The sequence below is a fragment of the Dreissena polymorpha genome, chromosome 2 (assembly GCF_020536995.1).
Source record: "Dreissena polymorpha isolate Duluth1 chromosome 2, UMN_Dpol_1.0, whole genome shotgun sequence".
Lineage (NCBI taxonomy): Eukaryota > Metazoa > Mollusca > Bivalvia > Myida > Dreissenidae > Dreissena > Dreissena polymorpha.
Genome location: NC_068356.1, coordinates 88404161 through 88419331, shown reverse-complemented (window position 1 = coordinate 88419331; position 15171 = coordinate 88404161). Strand labels below are relative to the sequence as shown.

The following is a 15171-nucleotide window of genomic DNA, read 5'->3' as shown; positions in this document are numbered from 1 at the left end:
GTAGATATAGTTGTGGTTCTTGGTCACTGCACTTCTCCTAGTTGCCATCTGTTTATATTTCAAGTTTCAAGTAAATCCCTTTAGTATATTTAGAGTTATGCTCCGGACAAAAATTTACTATAAAGTTATATAAAAGGGAGATAATTCAAAAACTAAGGTAGGTAGAGTTGTGGTTCTTGGTCACTGCACTTCTCCTAGTTGCCATCTGTTTATATTTCAAGTTTCAAGTAAATCCCTTCAGTAGATTTAGAGCTATGCTCCGGACAAAAATTAACTTTAAAATTATATAAAAGGGGAGATAATTCAAAAACTAAGGTAGATAGAGTTGTGTTTCTTGGTCACTGCACTTCTCCTAGTTGCCATCTGTTAATATTTCAAGTTTCAAGTAAATCCCTTTAGTATATTTAGAGTTATGCTCCGGACAAAAATTTACTTAAAAGTTATATAAAAGGGGAGATAATTAAAAAACTAAGGTAGATAGAGTTATGGTTCTTGGTCACTGCACTTCTCCTAGTTGCCATCTGTTTATATTCTTAGTTTAAAGTATATCCATTGAATAGATTTGGAGTTATGCTCCGGACAAAGTTTCAGCCGGACGGACAGACGGACGGACAGACGGACAGGACCAATTACTATATCCCCTCCGAATTTTTTTTCGGCAGGGTTAATAAGGCATGAGTATTAAATGAGCCCCAGACTGGGAAAACTGGGCATAATGCAATGTACATTTAGTGTCTCTGGGAAAACTGGGCATAATGCAATGTGCATTGTGTGTCATCCAAGATTAGCCTTTGCAATCAACACAGGCTAATCAGGGACGACACTCTGTTTGATTAAAAATTATTTTTTTAAAGAAAGCCTCTTTTTAGTGAAAATATTTTTAGGGAGTAAAGTTTTGTTCCTGATGATACGCCTGTGTGGACAGCACAGGCTAATATTGGATGACACTTTACCAGAATAAGGCTAAAATTGCAACCAGTTTAAATATATATATAATCACTAATCACACAAATAATTGGGCATAATCTGACACAAAGAAAATATGTATATATATCAAACCATCAAGCAGATAAGTCAACTCTTACTCTGATTTCTGGTAATGTTTTCAAACTACTGGTATCAGTGAGAACGCTGTAACGTTTTGTGATGGTTGAAGGTGCCTGTGGAACGTCGTCAAACTGCTTCAAGATGATTGGCTTCTTCAGACCCCAATAAATGGGCAGGGGTCCCTGTATTCGCACATTGCCTTCTTCCTGAAAATATATATGAGACTTGTTATGGAAAAACTGGGCTAAATGCATGTGCATAAAGAGTCATCACAAATTAGCCTGTGAAGTCCACACAGGCTAATCAGGGACGAGACTTACTGCCTTCACTGGATTTTTTTTTAAAGAGACCTTCTTTAAACAAAATATTCCATAAACACCGACTCCTCAGGCTAGTCAGGGACGACACTTCAAGCACATGTCTTAATCCCTGTTTTTCCAGCTTGCCACTTATTCCAAGGTCCAGGTAACAACTTTTGCTACGATAACTATGGTGTTGGGACAAAAAGCCTTAAAATCCGTTAGAACTTTATCAAAGTTAACATTTGAATTTTCCTAAATATTAATTGCCTCCCTTGCCCCTATATATATGCCAAATGATAATGCTTTTTTACATTATATTACTGGATTTAGATATATACTGAGATCTCATTTAAACTATTATTATTTGCACTCATGTCCATTCCTTACATATTTGGATGCAAATCCTTTCATAAGGAACTGCTTGCCAACAGTGTGCAATTGACAAACAAAATATTTGGGCTGTGTTCTGTGAAAAGGGAGTTTAGTGCATGTGTGTAAAGTGTCGTCCTAGATAAGCCTGTGTAGTCTGCACATGCTAATCAGGGACCACACTTTCCACCCAAAACTTGATTTTTGCTATGCTTTAAACTAAAAAATATCATAAAAGTGGAACTTTGTCGTCCCTGATTGATGTCTGCACAGGCTAATCTGGAAAGACACTTTACACATACCCATTAAACTCTTTTTTGCAGAGCACAGCCCATTTCCATGCTTAATTATTTCCTGGTAATCACTAGATAACATGGGATACTTTAAAATCAATCATAACAATATAGGCATTTTACTTTCACAAAATTTAAAATTTGCCCTATTGGTACAAAAAGGTACCATGTGCCTTCTAATTTCAATGTCACATGGTACCTTTTTGCAACAATGAGGCAATTTATGAACTATTCATGCTTTCTTGAATTAAAATGTTTTATTTGTTACCCAGGTTGATAAGAGCATACAAGCCATTTCAATGCATTTCATTCCCTGGGGAATTTTCCATGTGTTTGACATCTGAGACAAAATATATAACTAGGCAATTAATGGTTTTTCATCTGTTAGTTGCAGAGAACAAAATATGGGTTTGATGCATATAAAAGCAATCTGTTAACAAGTTATGTCTTGTGTGTTGCTTTAAGAAGGCATTAGTAAACATATTCAGCCAAAGTTTTTATGACCCAAAAATATGTTACATAATATGCTGCACTGTATGGTAAATTCATTGTATTTCGGGCACTTTCATGTGTATAGAGAAAATTAATTTAGTGGCAATCTGGGAAAACTGGGCTTTCTTGCAGATTAAGTATCACTGCAGTCAGCGCAGGCTATTCAAGACCTACACTTTCCACTTAATTTGACATTGTTCGTTTAACCCATTTATGCCTAGTGGACTATCCCATCCTTCTAAATTGGATCATTTTATTTCCAAAATTAGGGATGTCTAGTATATTTATTTCTATATTTAGAATATTCCTTACATAAATCCCTTTAAGCAAACAGCGCAGACCCTGATGAGACGCCGCATCATGCGGCGTCTCATCAGGGTCTACGCTGTTTGCCCAGGCCTTTTTTCTAGACGCTAGTCATAAATTGCTTAATTTGAAATTTTTCGTTTAAAGAAGAAACACAAACCATAAAACACAATGAAGAGGATTTTTTACAAAACCATGTAAAAATAAAAGTTTCTATTGGTAGCAATAAAAAACTTGTTCATATGACATATTATCTGAGCTTAACCAAATCAGTATTGCTGATTAAGTGTCCACAACAAAACTTAGCTAGAATCATTATTAAAAGCCTATAAAGTAATTAGTGATTGTACATTTCGGCCAAACAGAGCATCAATTGCAACTTTTATTGTAAACTTGTAAACTTATAGAACAAGCATAGTTTTTAACAAATGTCCAGTCTAATCATCTTATGTCGGGTCAGCAGGAGAAAAATTCCAAAAGCAGGACTGTCTTGCAAACATCAGGATCTATGGCATGTATGCAGGTGTTGTCAACCATCATATAAACATAACTTACAATGTGTATTTTTGCGTCCAATTTCGCTCCTTATAAAAATGACTGGGCATTCTGAGCTGGCTAAAGACATTGATTTCCCAAGGAAATTAAACCTGACAAGATTTAACAAGATTTAAACATCATATCATTTTAGCATATTTTCCTTTGGGACTTAAAACAGCATTGAAAGACGCTGATGTTTTTTTTTTTGAACTTGAAAATGGTGAAAATTATTTTACGAACCTCCACCATGTTAAGGGCCTGCCCTCGTCTATTCTGGTGACAGTCATTATATGCCTGCACCTTCTTGAAGAGTTCAGCTCCTCTGAAAACAAGACAAAACTAGAGCTTTGTCACAGACGTGACGAATACCCCCACATGCCGCATTGACACATAATATTTTGCATGTCGTCTTCACAAAAAACAGCGGACACCATGCTCAATTTTTAAAACGCACTAAGTGACCCCTTGACCTAGTTTTTGACCCAGAAAGGCCCATGTTCTAACTTGGCCTTAAGATCATCTCAATAAAACTTCTGACCAAGTTTGGTGAAGATCGGATGTAAACTACTTGAATTAGAGAGCGGACACCATGCTTAATGTTAAAAAACGCACTAAGTGACCCCGTGACCTAGTTTTAGGCACCTAATGGCCCATGTTCAAACTTGTCCTAGAGATCATTTAGATAAAACTTGTGACCAAGTTTGGTGAGGATTGGATGAAAACTACTTGAATTAGAGAGCGGACAACATGGTGAGGTTTAAAACGCACTAAGATACCCCGTGACCTAGTTTTTGACCCGGCATGACCCATATTCAAACTTGACCTAGACATCATCTAGATACAACTTCTGACCAAGTTTGGTGAAGATTGGATGAAAACTACTTGAATTAGAGAGCGGACAACATTGTGATGTTTAAAACGCACTAAGTGACCCCGTGACCTTGTTTTTGACCCGGCATGACCCATATTCAAACTTGCCCTAGACATTATCAAGATACAACTTCTGACCAATTTTGGTGAGGATTGGATAAAAACTACTTGAATGAGAGAGCGGACAACATGGTGAGGTTTAAAACACACTAAGAGACCCCGTGACCTAGTTTTTGACCCGGAATGGCCCATGTTCGAACTTGACCTACACATCATCTAGTCACAACTTCTGACCAAGTGTGGTGAAGATCGGATTTAAACTACTTGAAATAGAGAGCGGACACCATGCTCAATGTGTAAAATGTACTAAGTGACCCTGTGACCTAGTTTTTGATCTGGCATGGCCCATGTTCGAACTTGGCCTTCAGATCATCTAGATAAAACTTCTGACCAAGTTTGGTGAAGATCAGATGAAAACTACTTGAATAAGAGAGAGGACACCTTGCTGAATGATAAAAAACTCACTAAGTGACCCCGTGACCTAGTTTTTGACCCGGCAAGGCCCATGTTCGAACTTGGCCTTAAGATCATCTAGATACAACTTCTGACCGAGTTTGGTAAAGATCGGATGAAAACTACTTGAATTAGAGAGCAGACAACATGCTGAATGTTTAAAACGCACTAAGTGACCCCGTGACCTAGTTTTAACCCGGCAAGGCCCATGTTCGAACTTGGACTAGACATCACGTAGATACAACTTCAGACCAAGTTTGTCGAAGATCGGATGAAAACTACTTGAATTAGAGAGCGGACACTTAATACGGACCGACAGACAGACCGACAGACCGACCGACCGACAGGCCGACAGACAAGTTCACTCCTATATACCCCCCTAAACTTCGTTTGTGGGAGTATAATAATCAGTGGTAATGACAAATAAATACTATTATGCGTTTTGATGAGGTTTAGGAACAATTGTGAGGTGTATCACGGGTTCCATGTGAGGGATATATGTTCATCGATTTTACTAGATTTCAGTGTGAAAAGCTAATATATTCAACATAACAGTACATTAAACAAGAGCACCGCATAACGGGTGCCACGCTCAACTGCGAAAGCTTATCAGAATTTTGTTTTTTTTAGAGGTCACAGTGACCTTGACCTTTGACCTAGTGACCCAACAAGAGATGTGTTTGTCAGAAACACAATGCCCCCTACTGCGCCACTTTGAAATAAAATTTATATTTATCATTTGGCAGGTATAGACATCATCTCCCTTTATAGCTTTATTACTTCCCTTGGATTTTGTCCAATCCAACCAGGGGGGGGGGAGGTCTGTACACAGTCAAAAATGACCAAGTCAGACATCACTGACAACCAAGGCCTGTGGTTTATCACAGAGATCATAGCCAGAGTTCATCATGTTTGTATGGACATAAGTCCACTGGTATTTAATGAAAACTAGCATTCACAAAATAGAACAGGTAAGAAATGATAATTATATCAAGAGATGTGTTTGTCAGAAACACAATGCCCCCTATTGCACCGCTTTGAAATAAAATTGCTATTTATCATTTGGCAGGTATAGGAATCATCTCCCTTTAAAGCATATTACTTCCCTTGAATTTTGTCCAATCAAACAGGGGGGGGGTGGTGTCTCACAGTCAATTATGACCATGTCAGACATCACTGACAACCAAGGCCTGTGGTTTAAAAGAGATCATAGCCAGAGTTCATCATGTATCTATGGACACAGGTATGTAATGAACATCAAAGAAATTATAATTATATCATTAAAAAAAACACAATCAATTGAGTTATAAAAAATCAAAATAATAAATCTGTACAGTAACTGTGAAAAGAACTTCAATTCTTGGTAAGTAAATATATAATATGAGATATATAATTATATAAATTACTTCCCTTGAAAATAATTGTCTCTAACAAATCTCTATTTTTAGTAGCAAATATTTAAAAGCCACTACCGTGACTGTGATTGACCACTCGAAATGTGCAGCTCCATGAGATACACATGCATGCCAAATATAAAAAGTGGCTATGTTCAATATTGAATACTTATCTCCCTTTTTAAAGCTTATTACTTCCCTTAAATTTGTATTTTTTAGCATAGACCGTAAAGGATGACCTTGACCTTGACCTTTTACCACAATGTGTTTGTCAGAAACACAATGCCGCCTATTGCGCCGCTTTGATATATTTAACAAAAATATATACGTGGGCAGGTCAGATAACTATGTCCATTTAAAGCTTATTACTTCCCTTGACTTTGTTTTTTCGACCCTAGACCTTGAAGGATGATGTTCACCTTAAAATGTTTCCACTCAAAATGTTCAGCTCCATGAGATACACATGCATGCCAAATATCAAGGTGCTATCTTCAATATTCAAAATTTGTATTTTTTACCATAGACCGTAAAGGATGACCTTGACCTTGACCTTTTACCACAATGTGTTTGTCAGAAACACAATGCCTCCTACTGCGCCGCTTTGATTTATTTAACAAAAATATATACGTGGGCAGGTCAGATAACTATGTCCATTTAAAGCTTATTACTTCCCTTGACTTTTTTTTTTCGACCCTAGACCTTGAAGGATGATGTTCACCTTGAAATTTTTCCACTCAAAATGTTCAGCTCCATGAGATACACATGCATGCCAAATATCAAGGTGCTATCTTCAATATTAAAAAAGTTATGGCCAATGTTAAGGTTGTAGTACGACGCCTACGGCGGACAGCAGACGTCGGACGTCGGAAACGGACGACAAGCTGGCTATGACAATAGCTCAGGTTTTCTCCGAAAACAGCCTCGCTAAAAAAAAACATGTATTCATGACTAAAGGTAAGCATAAGATCAATGTTGGCAGGCACTACCTGTACTGGTAAGCCAGTCATACATGACCTATTTCAACACAGGTACAAACTAGAAATGGCGCGGCAGAGGCCGACGCGTATCCCCACGCCGAATGTTTGACCTAGGTGTGCCCCAGGGTTGGTAATGGGGCCATGCATAGCTGAGATTGACCGTATTGTCATAAGAGAAGTTCATCATCAATTAGAAGTGAATTGGTGTAGAAATGAAGAAGTTATAGTAAAAGGCAATTTTGGGTGGGTGTGACATATGTGGGCAGGGCGCCCCAGGGTTGGTAATTGTGCCATGCATAGTTGAGATTGACCGTATTGTCATAAGAGAAGTTCAGTATCAATTTGAAGTGAATCGGTGTAGAAATGAAGAAATTATAGTAAAAGGCAATTTTGGGCGGGTGTGGTCTATGTGGGCGGGGCCCCAGAGTTGGTAATGGGGCCATGCATAGTTGAGATTGACCGTATTGTCATAAGAGAGGTTCAGTATCAATTTGAAGTGAATTGGTGTAGAAATGAAGAAATTATAGTAAAAGGCAATTTTGGGTGGGTGTGGTCTATGTGGGCGGGGCGCCCCAGGGTTGGTAATGGGGCCATGCATAGTTGAGATTGACTGTATTGTCATAAGAGAAGTTCAATATCAATTTGAAGTGAATCGGTGTAGAAATGAAGAAATTATAGTAAAGGCAATTTTGGGTGGGTGTGGTCTATGTGGGCGGGGCCCCAGGGTTGGTTATGGGGCCATGCATAGTTGAGATTGACCCTAATGTCATAAGAGAAGTTCAGTATCAATTTGAAGTGAATCCGTGTAGAAATGAAAAAATTATAGTAAATGGGAATTTTTTGGTGGGTGTGGCCTATGTGGGCGGGCGCCCCAGGGTTGGGATTGGGGCCATGCATAGTTGAGATTGACCCTAATGTCATAACAAAAGTTCAGTATCAATTTGAAGTGAATCAGTGTAGAAATGAAAAAATTATAGTAAATGGAAATTTTTGGGGGGTGTGGCCTATGTGGGCGGGGCGCCCCAGGGTTGGGAATGGGGCCATGCATGGTTGAGATTGACCGTATTGTCATAAGAGAGGTCCAGTATCAATTTGAAGTGAATCCGTGTAGAAATGAAAAAATTATAGTAAATGGAAATTTTTGGTGGGTGTGGCCTATGTGGGCGGGGCGCCCCAGGGTTGGGAATGGGGCCATGCATGGTTGAGATTGACCGTATTGTCATAAGGGAGGTCCAGTATCAATTTTAAGTGAATCGGTGTAGAAATAAAGAAGTAAATGTAAAATAACCTAAAAAAATGAGTGATAATTTCTGACGCGGCCCCACCCCAACCGCTATAACTTTTGACCCAGGGGTCAGATCAAAATTCCAAATAGTGCAGGGTCGCACATATGCTCATAGCTACCATGTGTGTAAGTTTCAAGGTTCTAGTGCTTTTAGTGTAGGAGGAGATAGTGGCCAGGACGGACGGACAGACGGACGGACGGACGGACGGCGGAGATAACCACAATATCCCCACCTTTTTTTCAAAAAGCGTGGGGATAACAATTCTTCCCACAGATCATTGAAAACATATTTGCTTGTTCAGTTCACAATGCTCTATTTCACCCAGAAACACATTTGCTTGGGGGTTAAGATATCCTCAGGGGAGAAACAGATCAGTTTTCCAGCCTTCAGGATTAATATTAATATGAGAAGGCTTATCAGCTGAGTACTGGGCCATGCTAGGAGGCTTATCAGGCAGTCACAATTTTTCGCAGCTAATAACACAGGTGTACACACAAAGTTGAAAGCAATAAAAAACTAGGTAATGTCTCTGCAAAAAGCATTTCTTTGGATGCTTTATGCCAAAATTTTTTCTTGAATAATTATAATAATAGGTAGCTATTTTGTTCTTTCTGTTGCAAACAGTGGCGAACACAGCTTTTGCAAGAATATTCATGAACTGTTAATGAACTGTCATTGACTCACTCTATGATAATTTACAAAGCACTTTTTAATCAGGAAGATTAGTCTGAAGAATCCATAGAAGGCAATAATTAAACAGAACGAAAACTGCTTCACACCGTCATTATCTGTTATTGATTTGCAGAGATGTTCCTGGATAGTAAGGCTTCATTATTCTTGGTCAGACCCCTTTGAAATTGCCCCTATCAATTATTACATACATTATTATACCCACGCTTTTTGAAAAGCGTGGGGATATTGTGGTTATCTCCTCCGTCCGTCTGTCTGTCTGTCTGTCCGTCCTGGCCACTATCTCCTCCTACACTCTAAGCACTAGAACCTTGAAACTTACACACATGGTAGCTATAAGCATATGTGCGACCCTGCACTATTTGGAATTTTAATCTGACCCCTGGGTCAAAAGTTATGGGGGTTGGGGCGAGGCCGGGTCATAGATTCTCACTCATTTTTTATGTTATTTTACATTAACTTCTCCATTTCTGCACCGATTTACTTCAAATTGATACTGAACCTCTCTTATGACAATACGGTCAATCTCAACTATGCATGGCCCCATTAACAACCCTCGGGTGCCCGCCCACATAGACCACACCCACCCAAAATTGCCTTTTACTATAATTTCTTCATTTCTATACCGATTCACTTCAAATTGATAATGAAATTCTCTTATGACAATACGGTCAATCTCAACTATGCATGACAATACGGTCAATCTCAACTATGAATGGCTACATTACCAGCCCTGAAGCGCCCCACCCACATAGGCCACACCCACCCAAATTTGCCTTTTACTATAACTTCTTCATTTCTACACCGTATCACTTCTAATTGATACTGAACTTCTCTTATGACAATACGGTCAATCTCGACTATGCATGGCCCAATTAGCAACCCTGGGGCGCCCCGCCCAAATAGGCCACACCCACACAAAATTGCCTTTTACTATAATTTCTTCATTTCTACACCGATTCACTTCTAATTGATACTGACTTATTCTTATAACAATATATACCGTCAATCTTAACTATGCATGGCCCCATTACCAACCCTGGGGTGCCCTGCCCACATAGGCCACACCCACCCAAAATTGCCTTTTACTTAACTTCTTCATTTCTACACTGATTCACTTCTAATTGATTATCTGAACTATTCTTATGAAAATACGGTCAATCTCAACTATGCATGGCCCCATACCAACCCTCAGCCCCCCCCCCCCCCCCTGGGTCAAACATGCGGCATGGGGATATGTGTCGGCCCCTGCCGTGCCATTTCTAGTACTTAGGCTTGGAGTCATTAACAGCTCCTCTTCGATACATGATGCTTTAATAAGATACTTAGGCATTATTTATATATTATTGTACTTAAGTGGAAATTTCAGAATAATTTTCTCAAATAGAACTGCCATACTTGCTGCTGACAAAAGGCTGCAGAAATAATTTCATGACCCCATTATCTTCAAACAACTTATGGGGGCCACAAAACAGGTTATTTAGTTTCCACTATGATAGTCACTGTAACCAACATGGTAACATAACAGATGCTACAAGTCGGGAGTTCGATCCCTACTTGAGGATTTTTCTAAAGGTCTTTCTCATTGATATAATTGTAGTCATGTTTTCAAACCAGGAAAAATACTTAAATCTATTCATAAGTCATTAAACTTGAGACATAATAAAGCCAAAATTATATGCTGGTGTGCTAGGCAATGTGATGATTCAAATTAAATTTTGTATACATATATTTTTGTGTTTGCAATTTTTTTTTCACTATTAAGTATTATATACATGCATGTTATATACAAAATAGTTCATGTACATGTACTGTAAGGGTGTATATAAATGTGTTACATTGTATCATACATTCATAAATAATACATTCAGTTTTATATTTCAAAATATTTCATGAAAATTCTAACTATCATATATGTTCTTATCAAGTTCAAGATGTCATCTGATTAAAATTGACATGGACGTTTTACAAAGTTTTGAACAAGGGTTATTTTAAAATGATTTGAGAAAAACTTATCAGCATGATACCTGTATAACTACTGCCAACGCAGGCCATATTTGTGAATACCTTATCAGTTATGTTTTATCAGTTTGTTTGCAGTGGATAGACATTCTTTGACCTGGAATTCAGAGCTGAATTTATTACTTAATATAAGATGGTACACAAATCTTCATTCTGGTTTTATCCAGGTTTTAACGTTTTTCTATAAATCAATTCAGTTGTTATGATCGCTAACAAAGTACTGCTGAAAAAATACATGGATCCCTGAATGTGGAAATAAAATGCAATTACTTGAGCCAAAAAGGAAGAAAAGGCAACTTCATGCGAAATGATTTATATACAATGTATAATAATCACTAGTACGTTATGTATTTCTAGGAAGATTAAGGCAGATAATTGGGCGCTGCTTGAGAAATATTGATGCATCATTGGCTAGACCACACTCACCATTATTTCTATGCATGGGCCATTATTTCAAATTCCAAGTTCTCTGAAAACAACAAACTTTTCAGACATGATTTTAATTAACATTATTTTCTGCATGTCACAAATTTTTCCACCTCAACAAAAAAAGAAAAGCAAGTATGACATGAAACCTTGCTGCTGAAAGAAACCATAGCCAATTTCCTTCACTTGTAATGCTTTTAAGTCTTTACTAAAGTCATAATGTTCATTTTGTTTATGAGCAGGTTTTAAGTTGTCCTATGAAAGCTAGAAAGTATTATCAGCATATGTTCAAAGAAGACTGGTAAGCTATTCTTGCTCTCAGCAGAGAATTGTCCTTCAACCAAGTTAAGTTCATATTAACTCTTAACCGTATTTTTACGCATTTGTAGTCCGTTAGAAAGTTAAATTTAATTCAAGACCTTTCTTACTAAATTCAAGTTTTAAAGGCTTCATTTCCAACCTTAAGTTACTGATGAGCAGCAAACAGCATAAAACCTGAACAGACTGTGAGTTACTCGCAGGCTGTTCTGGTTTAATGCTGTTTGCACATAGCAATTTTAACTTTGCTTCTAAGTGGGAAAGGGTTAAATATTATAAGTATTGTCCTCTTAACTTAAATTTAAATTGCATAAAAACCTGAACTGAAAGCAAAATATTCTGTGTGTCCAATGTTGGCTGTTGATTAATAAATCTCGACTCAATAAGGAAGTATTATCAAGAAACTTTTTCATTCTTTTCAAAGAAATATTTGAGGTTTACAAAGATTTGAATGAAAAATGGAAAACTACCTGGTCCAATTACTGTTTCTTTTATATTAAACTAAAAACTATCAAAACCTGGTGATTATTCTATCACAGGTACAGCAAACAAGGGCTGTTTGTAAAACATGCATGCCCCCCATATGGGCTCTCCGTTGTAGTGACAGCCATTGTGTGAATATGTTTTTTGTTACTGTGACCTTGACCTTTGACCTAGTGACCTGAAAATCAATAGGGGTCATCTGCCAATCATGATCAATGTACCTATGAAGTTTCATGATCCTAGCCATAAGCGTTCTTGAGTTATCATCCAGAAACCATTTTACTATTTTGGGTCACCGTGACCTTGACCTTTGACCTAGTGACCTGAAAATCAATAGGGGTCATCTGCGAGTCATGATCAATCTACCTATCAAGTTTCATGATCCTAGGAATAAACGTTCTTCAGTTATCATCCGGAAACCATTTTACTATTTCGGGTCACCGTGAACTTGACCTTTGACCTAGTGACCTCAAAATCAATAGGGGTCATCTGCGAGTCATGATCAATGTACCTATGTAGTTTCATGATCCTAGGCATAAGAGTTCTTGAGTTATCATCTGGAAACCATTTAACTATTTCGGGTCACCATGACCTTGACCTTTGACCTAGTGACCTCAAAATCAATAGGGGTCATCTGCGAGTCATGATCAATGAACCTATGAAGTTTCATGATCCTAGTCATAAGCATTCTTGAGTTATCATCCGGAAACCATTTTACTATTTCGGGTCACCGTGACCTTGACCTTTGATATAGTGACCTGAAAATCAATAGGGGTCAACTGCGAGTCATGATCAATCTACCTATCAAGTTTCATGATCCTAGGCATAAGCGTTCTTGAGTTATCATCCGGAAACCATTTTACTATTTCGGGTCACCGTGACCTTGACCTTTGACCTAGTGACCTGAAAATCAGTAGAAGTCATCTGCGAGTCATGATCAATGTACCTATGAAGTTTCATGATCCTAGGCATGAGCGTTCTTGAGTTATCATACGGAAACCATTTTACTACTTTGGGTCACTGTGACCTTGACCTTTGACCTAGTGACCTGAAAATCAATAGATGTCATCTGCCAGCCATTATCAATCTACCTACGAAATTTCATGATCCTAGGCATAAGCGTTCTTGAGTTATCATCCGGAAACCATTTTACTATTTTGGGTCACCGTGACCTTGACCTTTAACCTAGTGAACTGAAAATCAATAGGAGTCATCTGCGAGTCATAATCAATCTACCTATCAAGTTTCATGATCCTAGGCCTAAGCGTTCTTGAGTTATCATCCGGAAACGATTTTACTATTTCGAATCACTGTGACCTTGACCTTTGACCTAGTGACCTCATAATCAATAGGGGTCATCTGCGAGTCATGATCAATGTACCTATGAAGTTTCATGATCCTAGGCCCAAGCGTTCTTGAGTTATCATCCGGAAACCTCCTGGTGGACGGACCGACAGACAGACCGACCGACCAACATGTGCAAAGCAATATACCCCCTCTTCTTCGAAGGGGGGCATAATAATGTGACTAAAGAAAAAACTTTAATTTTTCCACCTGATTCAACCAAAAGCTTACTGCACATTGAGTTACAATTTAGTGTACATTCTGGGTAGAAACAGTTAAATATTAATATACCGTATACTTTCGCTTATAAGACGCCCTCCCTTATAAGATGCACCCCGACGACGGATTTTATAATGGGTGGATTTAAGACTGACCCCCATATAAGACGCGGTCAAATTTTGCCGTTTTCATCGACTTATTTTCCTTGGACTTCCAGTCTCTAACCATTTTCTCAGTGACTCCAAATTCGCGCTCGGTTGCACGATCCAAATGTGTTTTTGCATACTCAATCACTTTCAACTTAAATGTCACATCATAAGAGTTATGTTTTCGTTTCAATTCCAGTAGTTGTAATTTGTAAATATAATTGTATTGTTTGATAGGTATTGAAAACTAATAGGCAGATTTTTGAAATCGTTTAGTTTTATTTCCTTGATAATGCAAATTTTACGCCACGTGTCTATCAAAAATAGGTAATGCTTACTTTCATAAAATTAGCCAATCGCATGATAGAGTGATAGACTCGGAAGCGCAGATCAAGATCACGTGTCAAAAAGAATGCCACCTGTGGATAATAGCATGAGGTCGCTCTTTGATCCTGCCATGTTGGCCCCTAATAAATTAGGTGTTATCGGTATTAGGGGGTTGTCTGAATACGCGTGTTTATTTAACAATTGACAGTTGCAAACTGGAAACTAATTTTGCCGTTGTTTTTAGCATGTTTGGCGAGTCGCCGATTTCAGACGATACTCTAATTGCCAATTAAGTCTTATTTGACAATTAACGACGTCGCACACAGACGATCAGGTGATACAAACTTTTCAAGAAGCACTTGTTATCGGCAGCGTGTTTATTGAACAATTGACAACCTGAGAACTGATTTTGCAGTTGTTTTTAGCATGTTTGGCATTGTGTCACAGCTTTCACACGTATACTCTAATAGCCAATTTAATTGACAATTAAGGAAGTCGCACGCAGACAATCAGGTGATACAAACTTTTCATGTATAATCACAGACAAGATATATAACGTCTTACAACCCAAAAATAACAAAATGCAAATTGGAAATAATAGACAACAAAATCAATTACGATATATTCTATTGCAAGTATATTGGTAACTTAACATAGCGTTCTGGTACACGGTACGGGCATTATACAGACATTAGATGATTCAAAACAATAATAATGACAAGTGTCCAATTTGGCCAATTTTTCGAGAATTCGTTTATTTTCACCAGTATCTCGCTTATAAGATGAGATCCCCACTGTAACTTATTACTG

General features: G+C 38.0%; 2 protein-coding genes across 2 annotated transcripts in view; both read right to left on the bottom strand.

Moving 5' to 3' along the window:
• The window catches only part of LOC127867961 (ras association domain-containing protein 4-like), a 58357-nt gene that overhangs the window by 17773 nt on the left and 25413 nt on the right, over window positions 1-15171 (bottom strand). Inside the window, exons 4-5 of the mRNA XM_052409489.1 lie at window positions 3587-3668; window positions 1086-1253 (exon numbers count right to left, since the gene is read on the bottom strand). Coding sequence (XP_052265449.1) covers window positions 1086-1253; window positions 3587-3668 — 250 coding nt within the window. The remainder of the gene's footprint in view (window positions 1-1085; window positions 1254-3586; window positions 3669-15171) is intronic.
• LOC127867957 (folliculin-interacting protein 1-like) overlaps window positions 3678-15171 on the bottom strand; it is a 280754-nt gene continuing 269260 nt past the window's right edge. Inside the window, exon 15 of the transcript XR_008043820.1 lies at window positions 3678-4717. The gene's annotated coding sequence lies outside the window, so the exon portion shown is untranslated. The remainder of the gene's footprint in view (window positions 4718-15171) is intronic.